At 43.8% G+C, this 26,961-nt stretch overlaps 1 protein-coding gene across 1 annotated transcript; it reads left to right on the top strand.

Moving 5' to 3' along the window:
• Positions 1 to 15,825: 15,825 nt before the first annotated feature.
• Positions 15,826 to 26,759, top strand: LOC106611139 (COMM domain-containing protein 8). Its single transcript, XM_014211034.3, has 5 exons — positions 15,826 to 16,190; positions 17,112 to 17,267; positions 21,358 to 21,510; positions 21,825 to 21,980; positions 23,322 to 26,759. Exons 1-5 carry the CDS (start codon positions 16,146 to 16,148, stop codon positions 23,340 to 23,342), a joined length of 531 nt encoding a protein of 176 aa, XP_014066509.1. The 5' UTR covers positions 15,826 to 16,145; the 3' UTR covers positions 23,343 to 26,759.
• Positions 26,760 to 26,961: the final 202 nt, after the last annotated feature.

Genomic DNA, 26,961 nt, shown 5'->3' with positions numbered 1-26,961 from the left:
ATAGACTGTGTGTGAATCACTTCTTCGATGAGGTTTATTAACGGGAGTTGGCATCCAATAAATATTGCATTACCGCCACCTACTAGACTGGAGTATAACTCGCTTATACCTTGCTTGAAAAAATAAACACAGTAAAATAATACAACTGTATACCATCTAACCCTACACTCACTAAAAATCCACCACCCTACTCCACTATTTAAATCTATCTAGTCCTACCTCAGGCCAACAGCCTGAAAGGAGGGGACACCACCACTCAACACACCCTGTAACTTTTCTGACTTCAAGTCTTGTACACCCAAATACCTCTCTGCAGCTGTCACCACAACCTTAATTTTCTGCGACTTATGTTCCATCCCTGCAGTGCAGTTGATAACCATTGGTATAAATGCTAAAAATCCAATCTTACTGAAGCATATATCACTTGTTGGCCTATCCCTCTGTACTGGTAAAGATCTACTACTCACACCACTCCTAACAGGATCCCTCCCCCTTGGCCCATCTTCCTCTACTTCAAATCAAATCAAATCAAATTTTATTGGTCACATACACATGGTTAGCAGATGTTAATGCGAGTGTAGCAAAATGCTTGTGCTTCTAGTTCCGACCATGCAGTAATTACTAACAAGCAATCTAACCATTTCCCAACACATAAGTGTAAAGGAATGAATAAGAATATGTACATATAAATATATGGATGAGCGATGGCCGAACGGCATAGGCAAGATGCAGTAGACGGTATAGAGTACAGTATATACATATGAGATGAGTAATGTAGGGTGTAAACATTATATAAAGTGGCATTGTTTAAAGTGACTAGTGATACATTTATTACATCCAATTTTTAATTATTAAGTGGCTAGAGATTTGAGTCAGTATGTTGGCAGCAGCCACTCAATGTTAGTGATAGCTGTTTAACAGTCTGATGGCCTTGAGATAGAAGCTGTTTTTCAGTCTCTCGGTTCCAGATTTGATGCACCTGTACTGACCTCGCCTTCTGGATGATAGCGGGGCGAACAGGCAGTGGCTCGGGTGGTTGTTGTCCTTGATGATCTTTTTGGCCTTCCTGTGACATCGGGTGGTGTAGGTGTCCTGGAGGTCAGGTAGTTTTCCCCCGGTGACGCGTTGTGCAGACCTCACTACCCTCTGGAGAGCCTTACGGTTGTTTTCGGAGCAGTTGCCGTACCAGGCAGTGATACAGCCCGACAGGATGCTCTCGATTGTGCATCTGTAAAAGTTGAGTGTTTTTGGTGACAAGCCAAATTTCTACAGCCTCCTGAGGTTGAAGAGGCGCTGTTGCGCCTTCTTCACCACGCTGTCTGTGTGGGTGGACCATTTCAGTTTGTCCATGATGTGTACGCCGAGGAACTTAAAACTTTCCACCTTCTCCAATACTGTCCCGTCAATGTGGATAGGGGGGTGCTCCCTCTGCTGTTTCCTGAAGTCCACGATCATCTCCTTTGTTTTGTTGACGTTGAGTGTGAGGTTATTTTCCTGACACCACACTCCGAGGGCCCTCACCTCCTCCCTGTAGGCCGTCTCGTCGTTGTTGGTAATCAAGCCTACCACTGTAGTGTCGTCTGCAAATTTGATGATTGAGTTCGAGGTGTGCATGGCCACGCAGTCATGGGTAAACAGGGAGTACAGGAGAGGGCTGAGAACGCACACTTGTGGGGCCCAGTGTTGAGGATCAGCGAGGTGGAGATGTTTCCTACCCTCACCACCTCGGGACGTCCCGTCAGAAAGTCCAGGACCCAGTTTCACAGGGCAGGGTCGAGACCCAGGGTCTCGAGCTTAATGACGAGTTTGGAGTGTACTTTGGTGTTAAATGCTGAGCTGTAGTCGATGAACAGCATTCTTACATAGGTATTCCTCTTGTCCAGATTGGTTAGGGCAATGTGCAGTGTGATTGCGATTGCGTCGTCTGTGGACCTATTGGGGCGGTAAGCAAATTGGAGTTGGTCTAGGGTGTCAGGTAGTGTGGAGGTGATATGATCCTTGACTAGTCTCTCAAAGCACTTCATGATGACGGAAGTGAGTGCTACGAGGCGATAGTCGTTTAGCTCAGTTACCTTAGCTTTCTTGGGAACTGGAACAATGGTGGCCCTCTTGAAGCATGTGGGAACAGCAGACTGGGATATGGATTGATTGAATATGTCCGTAAACACACCAGCCAGCTGGTCTGCGCATGCTCTGAGGACATGGCTAGGGATGCCGTCTGGGCCGGCAGCCTTGCGAGGGTTAACACGTTTAAATGCTTTACTTACGTTGGCTGCGGTGAAGGAGAGCCAGCAGGTTTTGGTAGCGGGCCGTGTCGGTGGCACTGCATTGTCCTCAAAGCGAGCAAAGAAGCTGTTTAGTTTGTCTGGGAGCAAGACATCGGGGTCCGCAACGGGGCTGGTATTCTTTTTGTAGTCCGTGATTGACTGTAGACCCTGCCACATACCTCTCGTGTCTGAGCCGTTGAATTGCGACTCTACTTTGTCTCTATACTGACGCTTAGCTTGTTTGATTGCCTTGCGGAGGGAATAGCTATACTGTTTGTATTCGGTCATGTTTCCGGTCACCTTACCCTGATTAAAAGCAGTGGTTCGCGCTTTCAGTTTTGCGCGAATGCTGCCATCAATCCATGGTTTCTGGTTGGGGAAGGTTTTAATAGTCGCCGTGAGTACAACATCACCGATACACTTGCTAATAAACTCGCTCACCGAATCAGCGTATACATCAATGTTGCTGTTCGACGCTATCCGGAACATATCCCAGTCCACGTGATCGAAGCAATCTTGAAGCGTGGAATCAGATTGGTCGGACCAGTGTTGAACAGACCTGAGCATGGGCGTTTCCTGTTTTAGTTTCTGTCTATAAGCTGGGAGCAACAAAATGGTGGTCAGATTTGCCGAAAGGAGGGACGGCTTTGTATGCGTCGTGGAAGTTAGAGTAACAATAATCCAGGTTTTGCCAGCCCGGGTCGTGCATTCGATATGCTGATAAAATTTAGGGAGCCTTGTTTTCAGATTAGCCTTGTTAAAATCCCCAGCTACAATAAATGCAGCCTCTTTCCAGTTTACATAGAGTCCAATGAAGTTCTTTCAGGGCCGTCAAGGTGTCTGCTTGGGGGATCTGGTTAATATAGCACTGTGCCATGCCAGGGGATGGTCTGGTTAATATAGCACTGTGCCATGCCAGGGGATGGTCTGGTTAATATAGCACTGTGCCAGGGGATGGTCTGGTTAATATAGCACCATGCCAGGGGATGGTCTGGTTAATATAGCACCATGCCAGGGGATGGTCTGGTTAATATAGCACCATGCCAGGGGATGGTCTGGTTAATATAGCACCATGCCAGGGGATGGTCTGGTTAATATAGCACTGTACCAGGGGATGGTCTGGTTAATATAGCACCATGCCAGGGGATGGTCTGGTTAATATAGCACCATGCCAGGGGATGGTCTGGTTAATATAGCACCATGCCAGGGGATGGTCTGGTTAATATAGCACCATGCCAGGGGATGGTCTGGTTAATATAGCATCATGCCAGGGGATGGTCTGGTTAATATAGCACTGTGCCAGGAGATGGTCTGGTTAATATAGCACCGTGCCAGGGGATGGTCTGGTTAATATAGCACCATGCCAGGGGATGGTCTGGTTAATATAGCACTGTGCCATGCCAGGGGATGGTCTGGTTAATGTAACACTGTGCCATGCCAGGGGATGGTCTGGTTAATATAGCACTGTACCAGGGGATGGCACGACTGTGATTATAATGAAAGAGAATTCTCTTGAAGAGAGAATTTCTTCACTGCCTCAGCATATGACAACTTCTGCACTACTCTAACCCTGGAACCCTCAACCACCCCCACTCAGACCGGACATTTCTGATCCCCAGCCCCATGGGCACCCCTATAATTAACACATACCACTACTTTCCCCAATGCTACACACTCTTTGATCTTATGCCCTTCTGCACACTTCTCACACCTAGGAACCTCCCTCCTACACACTGCTGCCACATGCCCATAAGCTTGACACCTGTTACTACGTAATGTACTCGGCACAAAAGCGTGTACAGGATAACTTATACATCCTAACATCACTTTGTTGGGAAAAGACTCAACATCAAAACTCAAAAGAACAGACGACTCTTCTATTTCACCACTCACGCCACCTTATCTGCATCGTACCAAACGAGCATCACAAACACCAGAAATCTTCCCCTTCAGTTGGTCATCTTTCACATTACCACGACCCCAGTAATCACTCCTTTCAATTGCGCCAATTCACAATTCCCATCTCTTGTCCCCATTAATTTAACACAGAATGCCTGCTCCCTCTAACCAGCAGAATCATAAAAAATTATCACCAGACCACTTCTAGTTACTTTCACAGATTCCGCATCACCCAACTGTTTCCACCCACCCTGAAACCACAAATGGATCAGCCAAAATGCAAGGGTCCACTTTTTTCAAAATGTTCACTCCTACCATCACAGACTCATCTTTATCCTGACCCTTGGTGCAAGCCTCGGGCTCAGAGAGCTTTTTTTACAGATTCAAGCTCACCCTCTTCCTCTCTCTCTTCGACCTTCTCTGCCTCCTTTTCCCTCCATTCCTCCTCTGTATTCCAAGTATACTCTCCTGACATACAGCTTGTTCTTGCACTCTAAAGGGATGCCATTTTCCTTACGGTGGGCACTCATGCGGTCCTCCTGTGTGTAAATCACTTTCATTACAGTACTTATTTTGAAGCATACCTCTGTGGGTGTGTTCAAGCAGTGATGGTGCTTTCAAAACAACTGGGAACTCGGAAATCTCCAACTTCCGACTTCATTGCATTCAAGACAACTGGGAACTTCGGGAAAAAACGAACTCCAACTGGGAAAAATTGTTTTGAACGGTCATCTAACTCGAAGTTCCAAGTCGGGAACTCGGGCATCTTTTGAGAGCTCCGACTTTCTGGCCTGAAGATCACCAACATCATTTTTTCCCCCAGAGTTCCCAGTTGTCTTGAAAGCAACATAATGCCCTGTTCACATTGTGACTTAATTTCATTACGCCGTATGTCATCTTCATGCAATCTCGTTCGGCTACTGAACGGAAGGCATAGGGAGGGTTTCACCAAAGATATTTATAACTAACCACAAGACAACATGGAGAAGAGCCTAGTCCATCATCAGGGATCGCATTTATTTTGGGAGATTGCAAAATATGACCTTTTCATTCAAGACAGGAGAAACATATTGTTTCAGTTTCGTTATTGTTTGTAGAACTTTTTAGCAAGTTAAGCTAGCTTACAAAACATCTAGGTAGCAAACGTTAGCTAGCTAAAAGCTAGACTGAACAAAAATATATACGCAACATGTAAAGTGTTGGTCCCATGCTTCATGAGCTGAAATAAAAATCTTATTCCTCTCAAATTTTGTGCACAAATTTGTTTACATCCCTATTAGTGAGCATTTCTCCTTTGCCAATATAATCCATTCACCTGACAGGTGTGGCATATCAAGAAGCTGATAAAACAGCATGATCATTACACAGGTGCACCTTGTGCTGGAGACAAAAGACCACTTTAAAATATGCAGTTTGTCACACAACACAAGAAGTATTTTGGTCTGTAATAAAGTATTTTTGTGAGGAAAAACGAATTCCGATTGGCTGGGCCTAACTGCTAAGTGGGTGGGCCGATGCCCTCCCAGGCCCACCGATGGCTGTACCCCTCCGCAATCATTTTCCTTATATGAACTGTAACTCAGTAAAATCTTTGAAATTGTTGCATGTTGCGTTTATATTTTTGTTCAGTGGTGTGGAGGCTGTGCTTTGGCAAAGTGGGTGGGGTTATATCCTACCTGTTTGGCCCTGTCCGGGGGTTTCATCGGATGGGGCCACAGTGTCTCCTGACCCCTCCTGTCTCAGCCTCCAGTATTTATGCTGCAGTAGTTTATGTGTCGGGGGGCTAGGGTCAGTCTGTCACATCTGGAGTATTTCTCTTGTCTTTTCCGGTGTCATGTGTGAATTTAAATATGCTCTCTCTAATTCTCTCTTTCTCTTTCTTCTTTCTCTCTCTCGGAGGACCTGAGCCCTAGGACCATGCCTCAGGACTACCTGGCTTGATGACTCCTTGTTGTCCCCAGTTCACCTGGCCGTGCTGCTGCTCCAGTTCCAACTGTTCTGCCTGCAGCTATGGAACCCTGACCTGTTCACCGGACGTGCTACCTGTCCCAGACCTGCTGGAACCCTGACCTGTTCACCGGACGTGCTACCTGTCCCAGACCTGCTGTTTTCAACTCTCTGGAGACAGCAGGAGCGGTAGAGATACTCTCAAAGATCGGCTATGAAAAAGCCAACTGACACTTACTCATGTGTTACTGACTTGTTGCACCCTCGACAACTACTATGATTATTATTATTTGACTGCTGGTCATTTATGAACATTTGAAGATCTAGGCCATGTGCTGTTATAATCTCCACCCGGCACAGCCAGAAGAGGACTGGCCACCCCTCATAGCCTGGTTCCTCTCTAGGTTTCTTCCTAGGTTTTGGCCTTTCTAGGGAGTTTTTCCTAGCCACCGTGCTTCTACACCTGCATTGCTTGCTGTTTGGGGTTTTAGGCTGGGTTTCTGTACAGCACTTTGTGATATCAGCTGATGTAAGAAGGGCTATATAAATACATTTGATTTGATTTAGTATAGATAGATGATATTATTAGCCACATGCACAGGGTCTCAGATGTATTTGCAGGGTGCAGTGAAATTCTTAAGCGCAGAGCTCCAACAGTGCAGGTCAAAGAGAAGTGAATAAAACTATAATACAAATTATTATAATGTAACATATTTACAACTGTAACAATGATACATGTCCATTGCGGGGTGGGGGCAGGGTAAATGTCCATTGGGGGGGTAGAATGACTGGGGGCAGGAGGGGGAGCAGGTAGCTGCCTAATGGTGGCTATTCAGCAGCCTGGTGGTAGAAGCTATTGGCCAGTCTGTCAGTTTTTGCCATGATGCTTCTATACTGCCTCCGTCTGAGTGATGGAAGCAGGGAGAACAGGCCGTGGCTCGGATGGCTGAGGTTCTTGATGCTCTTCTTGGCCTTCCTGCGACACCTGATGTTGTAGGAGTCCTGGAGGGCAGGCAGTTTTACAGAGGGTGGTACACTCAGTCAAACGCACCATTGGGTGCACCACCCTCTGTAGAGCCTTGTGGTCAGCGGTGGTGGAGTTGCCGTACCAGGCTGTGATGCAGCCCGACAGTATGCTCTCGATGGTGCTCCTATAGAACCCTAAGGGCCCTCGGGGACAGGCAACATTTCTTCAACCTCCTGAGGGGAGAGTGCCCAGCCTGGTTCCTCCTAAAGTCCACAATCAGCTCCTTTGTTTTGGTTGACGTTGAGGGAGAGGTTATTTACCTGACATCAAAGCCATCAGAGTGCCTACCTCCTCCCTGTAGGTCCTTTCGTCATTGATCGTAATCAGGCCTACTACTGTCGTGTTGTCAGCAAACTTGATGATGTCGTTAGGCTATACTGTAGCTAGCAACCTACACATAATAATTATAATAAAAACAAATGTCATTCCCATCAGAATAAAGAAAAAAAGAAAAACGGGATGCAACGGTCATAAAGTATAAATGTGTATTATTTTTTAACATACTATTAAAATATTACTCACTTAAAGGAATGGGTAATTGTTTACAAATTGATAGCTATCCTATTAGCCCATCGTCGAAAACCACATTTTATCTTCTTCTGTGGTTTGGTAACTTCCTGTTCTTCGATGGACTCAGGCAGTTCTTATTATACCTTAGTGCTCTGGCCTGACTGAATAACACCTCGATCACACTGACAGCTACATTGCATTTTGGTACACCAGAAGAATATTCATTGCCAACGGAATGCTACGTTTGCCTGGCAGCATTGCGTTGCAGAGGCAGTGCGTTCTGTGTGGTGCATATGTTGGATTTATCGAACGAATGCGTCAAACTGTTGTTGCACACATATACAGATGACGCTGCCTAACATTTTGCGCAAAAACACTGTCGGTTTGATCAAGGCCTTATTGTGAATGGCACACGGAAGGAGAGGAGGCATCAGTTGTCACAAAAGATGAGAAGTACAGTATTTTCGGAAGGAAGAAAGAATGTACTGAGCAATTTTGGGGGGGAGAACTGCCGATTTGTAATGTCAGGTGAGGTGTTATTATTCTGAACATACTTTCAAACAGGGGGCCAGGGTACGTCTTGGAAGCACTCTTTCCACTGTGCTAAATAGGGATCAAATTTGTTGAGTAAAGGGGACTTCAGTGCTGAAAATCGAAACTTAAACGTAATTAACCAGGATATTTGAAAAACAAACATAATTGGATGGCAAGAATCATCACAGACACCCTTGTAAACTATTGTGTGATATGTTTGTTGAATATGTAATATAGTGAAACAAAATGGTAGATAGAGATATCTATATACAGTGCATTCGGAAAGTATTCAGACCCCTTAACTTTTTCCACATTTTGTTACGTTATAGCCTTATTCTAAAATGGATTAAATAAAAAAAATTACTCAATCTACACACAATACCCCATAATGACAAAGCAAAAACAGGTTTTTATCATTTTTAGCATATGTATTAAAAATACAAACAGAAATACCTTATTTACATAAGTATTCAGACCCTTTGCGATGAGACTCAAAATTGAGCTCAGGTGCATCCTGTTTCCATTGATCATCCTTGAGGTGTTTCTACAGCTTGATTGGAGTCCACCTGTGGTAAATTAAATTGATTGGACATGATTTGGAAAGGCTGTGTATATACTGTAAGGTCCCACAGTTGACAGTGGATGTCAGAGCAAAAACCAAGCCATGAGGTCGAAGGAATTGTCCATAGAGCTCCGAGACCGGATTGTGTCGAGGCACAGATCTGGGGAAAGGTACCAAAACATTTCTGCAGCATTTCTGCAGCATTCTTCCATAATTCTTAAATGGAAGAAGTTTGGAACTACCAAGACTCTTTCTAGAACTGGCCAAACTGAGCAATCGGGGGAGAAGGGCTTTGGTCAGGGAGGTGACCAAGACCCCGATGGTCACTCTAGAGCTCTGTCAAAGAGCTCTAGAGTGACCATGGGGATGGGAGAACCTTCCAGAAGGACAACCATCTTTGCAGCATTCCATCAATCAGGCCTTTATGGTAGAGTTGCCAGACGGAAGCCACTCCTCAGTAAAATGCATGACAGCCCCCTTGGAGTTTCCCGAAAGGCACCTAAAGTACTCTCAGACGAGTCAGGATCGAGTCAAAGATAAATGGAGCAAGTACAGAGAGATCCTTGATGAAGAGTGCTCTGGACCTGAGACTGGGAACAAAGGTTCACCTTCCAACAGAACAACGACCCTAAGCACATAGCCAAGACAACGCAGGATTGGCTTTGGGACAAGTCTCTGAATGTTCTTGAGTGGCCCAGCCAGAGCCCGGACTTGAACGTGAGCTAACATCTCTGGAGAGACCTGAAATTAGCTGTGCAGCGACGAGCCCCATCCAACCTGGCAGAGCTTGAGAGGATCTACAGAGGAGAATGGGAGAAACTCCCCAAATACAGGTATGCCAAACTTGTAGCGTCATACCAAAGAAGACTCGAGGCTGTAATCATTGCCAAAGGTGCTTGGGAGTATGGCTAGACAGTACACTGTCCTTCTCTCAGCACATATCAACGCTGCAGGCTAAAGTTAAATCTAGACTTGGTTTCCTGTATCGTAATCGCTCCTCTTTCACCCCAGCTGCCAAATTAACCTTGATTCAGATGACCATCCTACCCATGCTAGATTACGGAGACATAATTTATAGATCAGCAGGTAAGGGTGCTCTCGAGCGGCTAGATGTTCTTTACCATTCGGCCATCAGATTTGGCACCAATGCTCCTTATAGGACACATCACTGCACTCTATACTCCTCTGTAAACTGGTCATCTCTGTATACCTGTCACAAGATGCTTGATGCTTATTTATAAAACCCTCTTAGGCCTCACTCCCCCCTATCTGAGATCTACTGCAGCCCTCAAGCTCCACATACAACACCCGTTCTGCCAGTCACATTCTGTTAAATGTCCCCAAAGCACACACATCCCTGGGTCGCTCCTCTTTTCAGTTCGCTGCAGCTAGCGACTGGAACGAGCTGCAACAAACACTCAAACTGGACAGTTTTATCTCAATCTCATCATTCAAAGACTCAATCATGGACACTCTTACTGACAGTTGTGGCTGCTTTGCGTGATGTATTGTTGTCTCTACCTTCTTGCCCTTTGTGCTGTTGTCTGTGCCCAATGTTTGTACCATGTTTTGTGCTGCTACCATGTTGTGTTGCTACCATGTTGTTGTGTTGCTGCCTTGCTATGTTGTTGTCTTACGTCTCTCTTGTCGTGATGTGTGTTTTGTCCTGTTATTTATTTATTTTAATCCCAGCCCCGTCCCCACAGGTGGTCTTTTGCCTTTTGGTAGGCCGCCATTGTAAATAATAATTTGTTCTTAACTGACTTGCCTAGTTAAATACTTATGTAAATGTGATATTTATTTTTGCTTTATCATTATGGGGTAGTGTGTAGATTGAGGGATAAAAAAATATATATATATTTTAGAATAAAGCTGTAATGTAACAATGTGGAGAAAGTCAAGGGGTCTGAATACTTTCCGAATGCACTATATGTGTGTGTGTATACAGTGGTAAACACAATGGCATAAAAAGGCCAAAAGCTTTAAGAGAAAATACATTTACAATGGTGATCTTTGTATTATTATTACCCACATCAGCCCATTAAAACACCTTCATAGAGCAGAGACAACTTCTTATTTTACCTTTATTTAACTAGGCAAGTCAGTTAAGAACAAATTTGTATTTACAATGACGGCCTACCAAAAGGCAAAAGGACTCCTGCGGGGTAGGGGGCTGGGATTAAAAATAAAAAATTTAATATAGGTCAAAACACACATCACAACACTACATAAAGAGAGACCTAAGACAACAACATTGCATGGCATCAACACAGCAGAGTAGCAACACATGGTAGAAGCACAAAACAAGGTAGAAACATTATTGGGCAAAGACAACAGCACAAAGGGCAAGAAGGTAGAGAGAACAATACATCAGGCATCAATACATAGAGCATGTGGCTTTGTAACACGCAGATGTTTCATCTCCACACAGAAGCACAGTGACTACCTGGCTAAGCTTGATTAGCAGGGGTCCGGGAGGGACAAGGTAGCATGCACAGTGAAATCAGGCCATGGGTCCACAGCTGCACTCAGAACGACAGCATGACCAGGGGTTCAGGTCCTCTATCAGGGGATATACAGAAAGAAAGAATGGTGGGTGGGGGTATGCCTAAGATCACACATTACACCAGGGCCCATATTCACAAAGCATCCAAGAGTAGGAGTGCTGCTCTAGGGTCAGGTCCCACCAGTCCATGTAATTTGATACATTATGATCTAAAAAGCAACAATGATCCTAGATCTGCACTGGTTCCAGACAAGACAAGCTGATCCTTTTCCTTCACTCTGCGGTCCAACTCATCCCAAACCATCGCAATTGGGTTGAGGTCAGGTGATTGTGGAGGCCAGGTCATCTGATGCAGCACTCCATCACTCTCCTCCTTGGTCAAATAGCCCTTACACAGCCTGGAGGTGTGTTTTGGGTCATTGTCCTGTTGAAAAATAAATGATAGTCCCACTAAGAGGAAACCAGATGGGATGGTGTATTGCTGCAGAATGCTGTGGTAGCCATGCTGGTTAAGTGTCTTTTGCATTCTAAATAAATCAGTGTCTGCGACCCCACACCTCCTCCATGCTTCACAGTGGGAACCACACGTGCAGAGATCATCAATTCACCTACTCTGCATCTCACAAAGACACAGTGGTTGGAACCAAAAATCTCCAATTTGGACTCATCAGATCAAAAGGACAGATTTCCACCGGTCTAATGTCCATTGCTCGTGTTTCTTGACCCAAGCAAGTCTCTTCTTATTGGTGTCCTTTAGTAGAGTTTGTTCTCATCTGAACAGTTGATGTTGAGATGTATCTGTTACTTGAACTCAAGCATTTATTTGGATTGCGATCTGAATGCAGTTAACTAATGTACTTATCCTCTGCATCAAAGGTAACTCTGGGTCTTCCTTTCATGTGGTGGTCCTCATGAGAGCCAGTTTCATCATAGTGCTTGATGGTTTTTGCGACTTGCAACCAGAGGCGAAAATCTGATATCCACTTTGGAGGGGACAATTACATGAAATTTTCTCAAGAGCAATTCCTGAGGGGGACACCAAAAGTAGTGCTGTAACACATAGCCTACATTGTAATATGGTAAATGTATATTTAGGAACCAAAGAAATAAGGTGTTTGCCGTACTCCTAACTACCGGTACCCAAAACTACACAACTAATCACAACAGCAATACCATTGCCTTTAACAAATCTTAGTTCAGTCACCAGTTTAAGTTGAGAGTGGGGGTATCCATGGCATTTTCCAATTATGTTCCTATTTTACAAGTCAAAAAAATTGAGAACCTTTCATAATGTTGCCAAACAAACACTCAACAAACTTACCTGAGACTCCCTGTCTCTGCCAGTCTGTCCCTGCATATCTGTCCCCAACTCTGCTGTCTGTGTGCCATCTGTTGCCTGCTCTGCCTAATGACATCATTGTGAAACATTTCCATTAGAAGTTCATTTCTTTCTTATGAACATTTAATCAACTAGTCTTTGAGATATTAGGCTACTAGGGTTCTTACTATGCGTTTTGGTGTGTTGAAAAATACTCTGATGTCCGTCTTTTATTTTTCTGCCATTTTTCTACCTGGCTGGCTGGCTACACACACACACACAGTGTGTAGGTTATTTACAGTAGGAGATGGGCTTCTATCATCTTATCTTTTATCATTCTATTTGGGCTTCGATCTAAAAGGTAGCTAGCAAATGTGAAACGGATTAAAATGACAAGAGTTGACAGCTGTATGAGTTCACCATTTACACAACATATGCTGCAACCTTTTGTAATTTTAATAGTTTGTTTCATATTGGCTGGCTTCCAACAATAGCTGAATTTGCAAAGCTAGCGAGCACCAATTCAGTTTCAGTGGTGTTTGCTATAATCTTTGCTACCCGGGTTAAATAAAGGTGAAATTAAATAAATAAAAGTTCCCTTGCGACAATTTAGCTTTTGCAACGAGACCATTAAATATATTTAAGACAAAGGTAGATGAGAGTGTAGTTCTGTTCAGTTTGGACTTCAGTTTATCGCTAACCTTATCACAGGGACTTTGAAGCACTAACATCATCTGCATGCTGATTCCATCTTTGACGACGCCACATAAATGTAATAGGTACTAGCTAGCTTAATAGTTAATATTTGCGCGCTAGCTCTGCATATTTAGCTAGTGTGTGTGTGCGCGATTGACTGGATGAACCTCATGGCAGTTACGTCGCAAGCTAAGGAACTGGCAGTGGATCAAACCATTGTGAGGCAAAGGGCGGGGTCGCAATCTTTTGAAACTTAAAAACGCGCTATTAAGTGTCTATAATCAGCACAATTGCTTTCATTGCGTATTATTAATATTATTTAAATTACATAGTTATGTTTCAGTGATATATTGGGGGGGACAAATCATATTTTTCCCAGGATGGGGGGGTCGTGTCCCCCCCGTCGATTTCCGCCCCTGCTTGCAACTGAAGAAACTTTAAAAGTTCTTGAAATGTTCTGGATTGACTGACCTTCATGTCTTAAAGTAATGATGGACTGTCGTTTGTCTTTGCTTAGTTGAGCTGTTCTTGCCATAATATGGACTTGGTCTTTTACCAAATAGGGCGATCTTCTGTATACCACCCCTACCTTGTCACAACACAACTGATTGGCTCAAACACATTAAGGAAAGAAATTACACAAATTAACTTTTAACAAGGCACACCTGTTAATTGAAATGCATTCCAGGTGACTACCTCATGAAGCTGGTTGAGAGAATGCCAAGAGCTCACAACGCTGTCCTCAAGGCAAAGGATGGCTACTTTGAAGAACCTCAAATATAACATATTTTTATTCAACACTTTTTTGGTTACTACATGATTCCATGTGTGTATTCATAGTTTTGATGCATTTACTATTATACAATGTAGAAAATAGTAAAAATAAAGAAAAACGCTGGAATGAGTAGGTGTCCAAACTTTTCACTGGTACTGTATATCAGAAACATTTTCAGGAAAAGCAGCTAATAGTAAGCCAATAAAATGTATATCATTGCATTGGTTCAACATTGACGTCTAACTCTCTAATTAAGATAGAATCTGAGAAACCGCACTTTATTTTTTATCTCTGTGGCAGTTTGCCGCCATTTCGTCTGGGTACTCCAACACCCCGATTGAAGCAACTGTACATCTAATCTTCTCCCCCATTCCCTGTTGAGTCGACAGGGAGCTAGCCTGTTCTCCTCAAAACATCGTTAGCAAGCTAACTAACGTTAGCAAGCTAACTAACGTTAGCCAATTTGAACAGATATCAGCTTGCTAACTAGCAAAGCCAACCAACTAACTACAGAGCAAACAATCATTTTCTAATCTAAATAGTTTCGACCAAATGACAAGTTGCTACATAGCGTCCTCACCAACGCCTTGCTGTAACTTTCAAATTCTGTGAATGTAATTTCAACAAATTTGATTCATATTTTGCATAGTGGAAAGCGTGCTTCCAAGACTAACCCTGGCACCCTGTTTGAAAGTACTGGTCGGAAGGAAAAGCCCGCCCACCAAAGCTCTAGTGTTTTTCTCTATAGACCTTTTGCACAACGTAGCAACGTCCACTTCCTACCCGATACATAGCTTCCTGTCAGCCTGATTGTAGCTTCGACGGCGCTTGTTTTATCATTACCTCAGTATATTAATATAATCATATTTCTATAGCGTTTTTTCAATCATTCTTCTTGAAAATTCTGTTCATCCGTTCAGTTAGTGTATTTTGTTTGTCTCTTTAGCTAGCAAACGTTAGCTACCAGTAACGTTACCTAGCTAATGAGAAGGCATAGAGCTAGATGGAGGACTCACATTTGTATCTGTACCGTCATAGCGTCTGTGACAGCATGGACAGCGGCATTGAGGCTCTCTCTATTTTAAAAGTAGTCCATTTTCTTATTTTTCCATTGGCTGATTACTCCCAACTCGTCGGAATCCCCACCCAGTTGACTACTTTAAAATGGTGAAAGCCCTCCATGGCAACGTACACGCAAAAACAGAGTCCTCTATATATCTCTATGACAACAGACAACTCCAATTTAAAGTCGTTTTTTTTCACACCTAGTTGCCGAAATGCCACTTGCGTCAGTACATTCATAACTTTTATTCGATCAAATAAACATCACTTAGCAAATGTGCAATTACATGTTTTGTTGACCAAATTCCACACTCTTATTGATTGACCTCCATACAAAATTTCCTCACTTCGTGGAGTTATTTTCGTGGACATACTTTGAAAAGCTGAGTAAAACCTCTCGCTTTGCCTCTTCCTGTCTGATGTAGTCGGCAAATCTGATTATTTTGTATCCCCAAAATGCAACACACTTTGAAAGGCGGGGGTTTGACAACACGGCATACATTATGTCAGAATTCACTTTTCGTAGTAAGTTATTTTGTTAATTAAACCGCAACATGCAAAACACAAACAGAACAGCCAGAGGGATTACACAAATAAGAGAATAAAAAAATATAAATTAACGTTATATCAAACCAAATACAGACATGTAGCGAATACATTTTATTTTGTATACGTTTTAAAGATTGTAAATAGTTTTACAAATCTGAAGAAAAAAAAAGTCATTTTTCTTCATTTAACTTACGCAGCAGGCGGGGAGAATTTGGATACTTTTGGAAAAGGGTTTGGGTTGGCTAATATGCCCCCAAAAAATGTAGACGTCAATTTGACATAAACTGTATTCCCTCTAGTCTTGACAAAGTTGTCCACTTGAAGCCGCCCTTTGTTTATGGACCAGTTTGAGTTATGACAATTAAAAATCCCAATGTTGAGCCACGCTGAAAAAGTACTCTCAGGAAACAGCAGATTTCCCCGGTTTACCATGTGATCACTTATCAGCTGATTCGTGACGTTTTACAAGGAAGGCGAAACTCGACAACAAAACATGGTACATTTACTTGCCAAATTACGTCCTGAAGAATGTCCAAAAGTAAGTATAATACATTAATTTCCTTGATTCATACATGTCGCATTTTCTCACCACTGTCCTGGAGGTAGACAATGCAATATCAGGAGAACCCGTGCATGCGTTTACTTTTTTTTACATGGCAACAGGCCATTGTAATGTATGCCACCTAGCAGACGTTTTTAAACAAATTGACATACAGTCGGGAATTGAACCCACTATCCTGGTGTTCCAAACGCCATGCTCTACCAAACTACATAGTATTACAGAAGGAGGAGAAAGGATTTCCATTAGGTTTACAATCCAATAGACTAAATACTCTTTGCTTGTACATTCAGATGAGACGATACAACAGAGGCTGTTGAGTACCCTCTGGGCTGTTTTTGTAATGTGAAAACAGGATATTATGCTCTCAATCAAGGGCTAAAATGTGATTTGTATTACTTTCGTAACAATGTAGCTTACAATGTTGTTGCAAGCTCCCCAATTCAGATACAATGTGTATTGATGATCCATTGTGTGTTTTCTGTATCTAACCATTAGGAAACCATATCAATACTCAATCGTAAACCGCCCCTATAAATACTCCAGTAGGTCTGAAAGGATATGGTAATTACTTCAACTTTACTTATGATAGGCTTTGTGAAGCTGTCATCATATTATTTAAACCCGTCTAATCCAGGATTGCCTGGGTGTCGCTGTTAGGGCTCGATTTGGCAAAGTGTGCCGATGTCATTGTCATAAGCACACACTGAACCAACAATTGACCAGCAGAGGGAGCATTATGCTTGATTGTAAATCCAAAGCATGCAGTTACTCCAAAACACTATGACCTCCACACAAACATGGGCATGGCATTGTTTACTGACGTGTTTTGGTGGGTAGATTAAATCCCATCATAGGCTACCATCATCATGATGATGATACACATTTTCTTTCCCCCAGCTATTACACAGGGTGGTGGATGGTGTATGTGGGCGGGAGTCCCCTCGGATGGCAGACTATGGTGACATGTGGTCCCTTGTAGAATGGATGGAGCTCCTCGACTCCCTCTCCTCTCTGTTCCGGCTCGCCGTCGGTAAGAACACCCCAGACGAAGAGGTGAGCTAGGAGTCAGTGAGTTTGGAGTTGTATCATGCATGTTTGACAGTCATGTTCCATGCATGGCTGACCATTGACTCAGATGTGACGGGAGTTGGGTTTCTAAGGTGTGCAATGCAGTGACTCACTAGTTTTTGAAGGTTCTATGTCAGTCACAGGGTGTTTGACTCTTCAGTGTGTATTGGGTTTGTGTAGGGCCTCTTGATGGCTGAAGTATAGTGTGTTGGGTTGGTTGGGGGAATATGAAGAGTGTAGGGTTAGGTCAGTGTTTCTTAATCCATTCCTGGGGGATGCTCCGGGGGTGCTGTGTTTTTGCTGAGCAAGAACAAAAATGGGCACCCCCTGTGTGAGGGCTGCAGTGCGTGGTAGGTTGTGTTTGTTATGGCTGCAGAGTAGACCATGGGTTGAGTGTGTCAGGTGTATACACTGTGTTGGTTTCAGGTTGCTGTGTTGTTTGGCACTCAGGAGGAAAGTTCAACCAGGCATCAATCATACTGTTTCCATAGAATGTATCTTTGGCACAGCATAGTAACATTCAATGCCAACACCTAGGTCTACATTTTCAAGTGCTAAAAGTTACATATTAGTTATTTCAGTAGCGAAGTTATTTCAGTAACGAGTTAAATCAAATCTTATTTGTCACATGTGCCAAATACAACAGGTGTAGATCATCTTACAGTGAAATACTCACAAGCCCTTAACCAACAATGCAGTTGTAAGAAAAATAAGAGTTAAGTAAAAAATAATTAAAGAGCAGCAGTAAAATAACAGTAGTGAGGCTATATACGGGGGCTACCGGAACAGAGTCAATGTGCGGGAGGGTACAGGTTAGTCGAGGTAATTGAGGTAATATGTACATGTAGGTAGAGATAAAGTGACTATGCATACATAATAAACAGAGAAGCAGCAGCGTAAAAGAGAGGGGGATAATGCAAATAGTCTGGGTAGCCAATTGATTAGCTGTTCAGGAGTCTTATGGCTTGGGGGTAGAAGCTGTTAAGAAGCCTTTTGGACCTAGACTTGGCGCTCCGGTACTGCTTGCCATGCGGGAGCAGGGAGAACAGTCTATGACTAGGGTGGCTGGAGTATTTGACCATTTTTAGGATCTTCCTCTGACACCGCCTGGTATAGAGGTCCTGGATGGCAGGAAGCTTGGCCCCAGTGATGTACTGGGTCATACGCACTACCCTCTGTAGTGGCCGAGCAGTTGCCATACCAGTGATGCAACCAGTCAGGATGCTCTCGATGGTGCAGCCTTCGAACTATTTGAGGATCTGAAGACCCATGCCAAATCTTTTCAGTCTTCTGAGGGGGAATAGACTTTGTCGTGCCCTCTTCACTACGGTCTTGGTGTTTTTGGACCATGATAGTTTGTTGGTGATGTGGACACCAAGGAACTTGAAGCTCTCAACCTGCTCCACTACAGCCCCGTCGATGAGAATGGGGGCATGCTCGGTCCTCCTTTTCCCGTTGTCCACAATCATCTCCTTTGCCTTGATCACATTGAGGGAGAGGTTGTTATCCTGGCACCACACAGCCAGGTCTCTGACCTCCTCCCTATAGGCTGTCTCACCGTAGTCGGTGATCAGGCCTACCACTGTTGTGTGATCGGCAAACTTAATGATGGTGTTGGAGTCATGCCTGGCCATGCAGTCATGAGTGAACAGGAAGTACAGGAGGGGACTGAGCACGCACCCCTGAGGGGCTCCCGTGTTGAGGAACAGCGTGGATGTGTTGTTACCTACCCTCACCACCTGGGGGGCGGCCTGTCATTAAGTCCAGGATCCAGTTGCGGAGGGAGGTGTTTATTCCCAGGGTCCTTAGCTTAGTGATGAACTTTGAGGGCACTATGGTGTTGAACGCTGAGCTGTAGTCAGTGAATAGCATTCTCACATAGGTGTTCATTTTATCCAGGTGGGAAAGGGCAGTGTGGAGTGCAATAGAGATTGCATCATCTGTGGATATGTTGGGGCGGTATGCAAATTGGAGTGGGTCTAGGGTTTCTGGAATAATGGTGTTGCTATGACCAGCCTTTCAAAGCACTTCATGGTTACAGACGTGAGTGCTACGAGTCAATAGTAATTTAGGCAGGTTACCTTAGTGTTATTGGGCACAGGGACTATGGTGGTCTGCTTGAAACATGTTGGTATTACAGACTCAGTCAGGGACAGATTGAACATGTCAGTGAAGACACTTGCCAGTTGGTCAGCACATCCTCGGAGTACACGTCCTGGTAATCTGTCTGGCCTTGTGGCCTTGTGGCCTTGTGAATGTTGACCTGTTTAAAGGTCTTACTCACATCGGCTACGGAGAGCGTGATCACACAGTCGCTCCGGAACAGCTGATGCTCTCATGCATGCTTCAGTGTTGCTTGCCTCGATCAGAGCATAGAAATAATTTAGCTCGTCTGGTATGCTCGTGTCAGTGGGCAGCTCGCAGCTCTGCTTCCCTTTGTAGTCTGTAACAGTTTGCAAGCCCTACCACATCCGACGAGCGTCGGAGCCGGTGTAGTACGATTCAATCTTAGTCCTGTATTGACGCTTTGCCTGTATGATGGTTCACCGGAGGGCATTGCAGGATATCTTATAAGCTTCCAGGTTAGTGTTCCACTCCTTGAAAGCGGTAGCTCTACCCTTTAGCTCAGTGCGGATGTTGTCTGTGCTAGCATAACAGTCCTGTAGCTTAGCATCTGCGTTATCTGACCACTTCTTTATTGACCGAGTCACTGGTTTTTCCTGCTTTAGTTTTTGCTTGTAAGCAGGAATCAGGAGGATAGAATTATGGTCAGATTTGCCAAATGGAGGGTGAGGGAGAGCTTTGTACGCATCTCTGTGTGTGGAGTAAAGGTGGTCTAAAGTATTATTATTTTTTTCCCCCTCTGGTTGCTCATTTAACATGCTGGTAGAAATGAGGTAAAACAGATTTAAGTTTCCCTGCATTAAATCCTCGGCCACTAGGCACGCCACCTCTGGATGAGTTTTCCTGTTTGCTTATGGCCGTATACAGCTCATTGAGTGCGGACTTAGTACCAGCAATAGTTTGTGGTGGTAAATAGACATTTACGAAGAATTTTAATGAAAACTATCTTGGTAAATAGTGTGGTCTACAGCTTATCAGGCGAGCAAAACCTCGAGACTTCCTTACTATTAGATTTCATGCACCAGCTGTTTACAAATATACACAGACCGCCACCTTCTCTTCTCTTACTGGAGGCGGCTGTTCTATCTTGCCAATGCAGTGTAAAACCCGCCAGCTGTATGTTATTCATATCGTCATTCAGCCACGACTCGGTGAAACATAAGATATTATAGTTTTTAATGTCCCATTGGTAGGATATACGTGATTGTAGTTTGTCTATTTTGTTATCCAATGATTGTACGTTGGCTAATAGGACTGATGGTAAAGGCAGATTACCCACTCTCCGTCGGATCCTTACAAGGCACCCCTACGTCCCTGTCTCTTTCTCCTGCGAATGATGGGGACGAGGGCCTTGTCGGGTGTCTGAAGTAAATCCTTTGCGTCTGACTCGTTACAGAAAAAATCTTCCAGTACAAGGTGAGTAATCGCTGTCCTGATATCTAGAAGCTCTTTTCGGTCATAAGAGATGGTGGCAGAAATATTCTGTACAAAATAAGTTACGAATAACGCGAAAAAACATTGGTTAGGGGACCATAAAACGGCAACCATCTCCTCCAGCCATATTGACAATATTTATGAACAATTACAGGGACACACAGACTCATCTGTTTCATTTGAGAAACTAATTAACTGAATATTTTATATGTGTAAATAGAATTACAGGCAGATTGAAACAAGACCAGCCATTTGATATTCATTGCATAATCACCAGGAGCTGTTGCAACAGATGTGAAAGCCGAGCTAAGGAACATATTTACAAAAAAACATGTTGTTTAAATTAATATTGTCCTGTGTCTTCTGTGTTGACAGTTTTTGTGTATCATGTTTGTTGTGTAATGTCGGCCAATGTATTATCCCACACAATGAAATCCTATTTCCTAAGTTATTTTAACTGTACAGTATGAGTGATTTATTTATTAATGCAACTGCCAGCCTGTTCTGCTTTGGGCAGGTGCTGGCATCGTTGGCAGACGTGGGCGGGGGGTACGGGGAGGCCGTGCTGAAGGTCTTGAGGGCCAGACGGGAGGAGATCCGCCAGGCGCTGGTGGAGAGGACCAATAACGTGTCCAGCTCCACCCTCCAGGACTTTGACTGGCATATAAAGGTGAATTCCCTGGATTACAGTGAGGAGACAACAATCTTTGTTTGATTGGTAAACTGATTGATCAGGACTCCCTTGAAAAATATATTTAATTTTTTATCTCAATGGGACATACAGGGCAAAATAAAAAAGTAGTTATGCTTTTTTACAGTCCTGTTTCAACTGGGTTTTACCTGGTATTTATACATTATGTGATATCAGTCATTAATTAAAATGGGGTGAAATGCTGACGTGTATGGTTCACCATACTACTACTACTACCACCACCACAATGATTTCTATACACTAGAATCCTAAGCCTCTCTGTCTCTGTTCAGCTGGCATTGTCCAGCGATAAGATCTCGTCTCTCCAGACCCCTCTACTCAACCTCAGTTTGGACGTGAAGGAGAACGGGGCCCTGAAGCCTGTGTCTGTCGAGATGAACCGAGAGGAATTACAAACACTCATCAGCTCAATGGAGGCTGCCAATAAGGTAAACCTTCAGGGACACACGTACACGCACACATATTATGACAATTAGTGTATTATCATTGCCAATCAAATGTGTTTGTGTCAGCGTGTTTGGCCAATGTTTTAGTGGTGCGTAGTGATGCACGAGTGCTTGCGCGTGTATGTATGCGTGTGTGAGCGTTTGGCCAGCATCAGTGGAGGGTGTGATTTGGATGGCTTGAGAACTGTTTTCTTGGCAGTTCCACCAATAGTTTAATATCATTATCTTTTCACCTACTGATGTCAGGAGCATAATAGCTGGTGATTTCTGCCAGTTTTTGCGCTCTCATTCACTTAAAGGGACTATTCTTTCCCAATCGTTCCCTCTGTCCTAGAAGACATTTGTCTATTACAGAAGGGCTTTTATCCCGAAAAATATATTTGTATCCCAACAGCAGTTCTGACTGTATGTTATTTTTCGTGTGTGGTTTTTGCAGTGCTGATAGTGTACATTTGATACACACTTATAGAGAGCCCATCTCATATGATTTGATTTTTCTTTGGATCCCAGTTAACTGTTGAAGAAGCAGCAGCTATTCTTCCTGGGGTCCACATAAAACATGCCAAAATACACTAATGGACAAGAACAGCAACACATTTAAACACTACGACTAAAGAACAATATGACTATATATATATATTTTTTTTTAAGAGAAAAAGAATAATACTATGAATAATGTGTGGAGGGGTGTGTCTCCACAGTCCGCGATGTTTCATGTTTTATTTTTTTATTGATTTTATTGCTTGCCCGAGTTACCTGAGGTGGAAGAGAATTTGATGAAGTCATTGTTTTATACAGCACTGTGTCTCCCAGCCTCTGTTGTTGACTTGGGAAATGTGAAGAGACCCCTGATTGAGTGCCTTGTATGGGTTTTTGAGCTGTGTTAACTGGCTGAACAGACAATTCAGTACTTTCAACACGTCAATACTTACTACTACAGCCCTCAATGGCATTGCCCATGCTATCTCCATTATAAAGTAGTCTACTTCTGAGTGTATTGGCAGTTCATAAATAAACAAAAAATGTGCATACCACTGTCTACCATGCTGGAGTGTGTTTTGTCTGAACAGGTATCAATCAAATGTTGGTGATTTACTGCCACCTGCATTTATGGAAAGTTTGTTCAGGAGTATAATTAATTAGTTGACCACTCCTTTCTTAATTAACCCATAGTAAGTCTCATCCAGTTGACTACTTTAAAATGGTGGAAGCCCTCAATGGCACTGTCTTTGCTAAAGCAGGCTCTGTGGTACAAGAGCCCTCTATCCAACTCTATGTGCATGTATCCTGATAGTGTGTATTTGTGTCCTTGTGTCCTTACAGGTGGTACTACAGCTGAAGTGATGGTGGCGATAGACATTTATTTCACTGTGCCCTTTCATCTATGGCTCTTATTAAGGGGACGTGCTATATCATCATAGAGGGACACTGAACTATGATGCAGGGTCTTTCTGGAAACAGTGGTCTGATCCAGATACAGCTTTTAGCCTTCAACCCCCTTAGGCACTGATTCCTACACTTCCCCTCATGAATTCAAAAGCATTGAATTTGTGTAAGCATGGGATAATGGGTGTTGCACCATATTCCATTTATTTTCAATCCATGAGGGGGAGTGAATGAGTGCACATTTTAGGGAAAAGGATATAGAATCATACTGCAGCCTAAGATAGATTCCCAAGACTGCAGTAAGAAGTAGTATTTTGTACTTTTTGTACTTATTTTTATTTTTGCAGTTTTTTTTGTAATCCATTCTATTACTGTATAATAAATATTAACGTTTGACCTTTTCTTCAATGGAATATATATTAGAGCTGTAGGCTGTCTCCATACTCTGAAATGGCTTCATCACTTTCTCTTGTCCTTCCTGATCTTGGTTGATTGGCTAGGTGAAAAGATTGTCAAGGTCATCCCCAGAGGCAATGTTATATATCAGACCAAATAATACCCCTTCCATTTTTTTTCTGTCTGTTGAATATTTAATACAGATCACACTGTGTGCAAAATCTTCCTTTGCGTACGCCTGGTACTAGTCAGCATGCCTATGATGTTATGCACCAAAACAGTACGCCTGGTACTAGTCAGCATGCCTATGATGTTATGCACCAAAACAGTACGCCTGGTACTAGTCAGCATGCCTATGATGTTATGCACCAAAACAGTACGCCTGGTACTAGTCAGCATGCCTATGATGTTATGCACCAAAACAGTACGCCTGGTACTAGTCAGCATGCCTATGATGTTATGCACCAAAACAGTACGCCTGGTACTAGTCAGCATGCCTATGATGTTATGCACCAAAACAGTACGCCTGGTACTAGTCAGCATGCCTATGATGTTATGCACCAAAACAGTACGCCTGGTACTAGTCAGCATGCCTATGATGTTATGCACCAAAACAGTACGCCTGGTACTAGTCAGCATGCCTATGATGTTATGCACCAAAACAGTACGCCTGGTACTAGTCAGCATGCCTATGATGTTATGCACCAAAACAGTACGCCTGGTACTAGTCAGCATGCCTATGATGTTATGCACCAAAACAGTACGCCTGGTACTAGTCAGCATGCCTATGATGTTATGCACCAAAACAGTACGCCTGGTACTAGTCAGCATGCCTATGATGTTATGCACCAAAACAGCACGCCTGGTACTAGTCAGCATGCCTATGATGTTATGCACCAAAACAGCACGCCTGGTACTAGTCAGCATGCCTATGATGTTATGCACCAAAACAGCACGCCTGGTACTAGTCAGCATGCCTATGATGTTATGCACCAAAACAGCACGCCTGGTACTAGTCAGCATGCCTATGATGTTATGCACCAAAACAGCACGCCTGGTACTAGTCAGCATGCCTATGATGTTATGCACCAAAACAGCACGCCTGGTACTAGTCAGCATGCCTATGATGTTATGCACCAAAACAGTACGCCTGGTACTAGTCAGCATGCCTATGATGTTATGCACCAAAACAGCACGCCTGGTACTAGTCAGCATGCCTATGATGTTATGCACCAAAACAGTACGCCTGGTACTAGTCAGCATGCCTATGATGTTATGCACCAAAACAGCACGCCTGGTACTAGTCAGCATGCCTATGATGTTATGCACCAAAACAGCACGCCTGGTACTAGTCAGCATGCCTATGATGTTATGCACCAAAACAGCACGCCTGGTACTAGTCAGCATGCCTATGATGTTATGCACCAAAACAGCACGCCTGGTACTAGTCAGCATGCCTATGATGTTATGCACCAAAACAGCACGCCTGGTACTAGTCAGCATGCCTATGATGTTATGCACCAAAACAGCACGCCTGGTACTAGTCAGCATGCCTATGATGTTATGCACCAAAACAGCACGCCTGGTACTAGTCAGCATGCCTATGATGTTATGCACCAAAACAGTACGCCTGGTACTAGTCAGCATGCCTATGATGTTATGCACCAAAACAGCACGCCTGGTACTAGTCAGCATGCCTATGATGTTATGCACCAAAACAGTACGCCTGGTACTAGTCAGCATGCCTATGATGTTATGCACCAAAACAGTACGCCTGGTACTAGTCAGCATGCCTATGATGTTATGCACCAAAACAGTACGCCTGGTACTAGTCAGCATGCCTATGATGTTATGCACCAAAACAGTACGCCTGGTACTAGTCAGCATGCCTATGATGTTATGCACCAAAACAGCAGTGGGGGGGTAGATTCTCGGAGGGCCTAATTTTCCTTTTTTTAATTGTTTTATTCATCACATCTGGACCACAATAATGCATTATATAAAAAAGACCAAGTCTCTAGTGTTGGATGAGAACACGGTGCGTGTTCTAGTTGGGCATCTACAGGACTTGCTATTAGAGCAGTCTTTTTTAATAGAGGTAACCTGACTTTGCAAGCTTGGTTAGATGTGCATTTTGCCTGAACACGCGCACACACAACCAGAAGCAAAATGCCTGAACATGCGCAGACACACAACCAGAAGCAAAATGCCTGAACGCGCGTGCGCACACACAACCAGAAGAAAAATGCCTAAGCGTGCGCGCACACACAACCAGAAGCAAAATGCCTGAGTGCGCGCGTACAACCAGAAACAAAATGACTGAACGCGCGCACGCACGCACACACACACACACAACAAGAAGCAAAATGCCTGAACACGAGTGCACACACAACCAGAAGCAAAATGTCTGAATGCGCACACAACCAGACGCAAAATGCCTGAACGCACGCACACAAATACAACCAAACGCAAAATGCCTGAACACACACGTACACAGAAGCAAAAGGCCTGAACGCGACCGCACACACACAACCAGAAGCAAAATGCCTGAACGTGCGCACACACAACCAGAAGCAAAATGCTTGAACGTGCGCACACACACACACACACACACTGTCACGACTTCGACCAAAGGTGGCTCCTCTCCCTGCTCGGCGGTCGCCGTCGCCGGCCTACTAGCTGCCACTGATCCCATTTTCCTTTTCATTTAGTTCTGTCTGGTTTTACACACCTGTGTCTTGTTTTTCTGATTTCGGTGGGTTTATATTTCCCCGCTACAGGTTAGGCTGTGTGCGGGATTATTTTGCTGTTGGCTGCATGTAAGGGGTGCGTGCCTGCACCACGGGCGTTGTTTGTCTTTTGTACTGTATGTGTTTACCGTGGACATATTTGCTTGTAGCTAGCGGAGTTGAAGTTTCTCCCCTGTGTGTGTCGTTGTGCTTTCGGGACCGCCAAAATAAAGTGTGGATTTTCCTGGAACCCTTCTGCTCTCCTGCTCCTGATTCCACACACCCCCCCTCCATCGAGAGGCTTTGTTATATACACACACACACACACACACAACCAGATGCATAATGCCTGAGCGCACACACACCTACACACACACACACACGCACAACCAGAAGCATAATATCTGAACGCGCACACACACACACACACACAACCAGAAGCAAAACGCCTG

The sequence above is a fragment of the Salmo salar genome, chromosome 09 (genome assembly GCF_965601325.2).
Source record: "Salmo salar chromosome 09, fSalSal1, whole genome shotgun sequence".
Taxonomy (NCBI): domain Eukaryota; kingdom Metazoa; phylum Chordata; class Actinopteri; order Salmoniformes; family Salmonidae; genus Salmo; species Salmo salar.
This window is presented reverse-complemented; position numbering and strand designations above follow the sequence as displayed.

What these genes read in the sequence shown, in the direction of transcription:
- LOC106611139 (XM_014211034.3), top strand. Translation starts at nt 16,146, where the DNA reads ATGGTACATTTACTTGCCAAATTACGTCCTGAAGAATGTCCAAAA. An exon ending in AGAACACCCCAGACGAAGAG is followed by an intron (nt 17,268 to 21,357) that starts GTGAGCTAGGAG and finishes TGCTTTGGGCAG; the next exon opens with GTGCTGGCATCGTTGGCAGA. An exon ending in ACTTTGACTGGCATATAAAG is followed by an intron (nt 21,511 to 21,824) that starts GTGAATTCCCTG and finishes GTCTCTGTTCAG; the next exon opens with CTGGCATTGTCCAGCGATAA.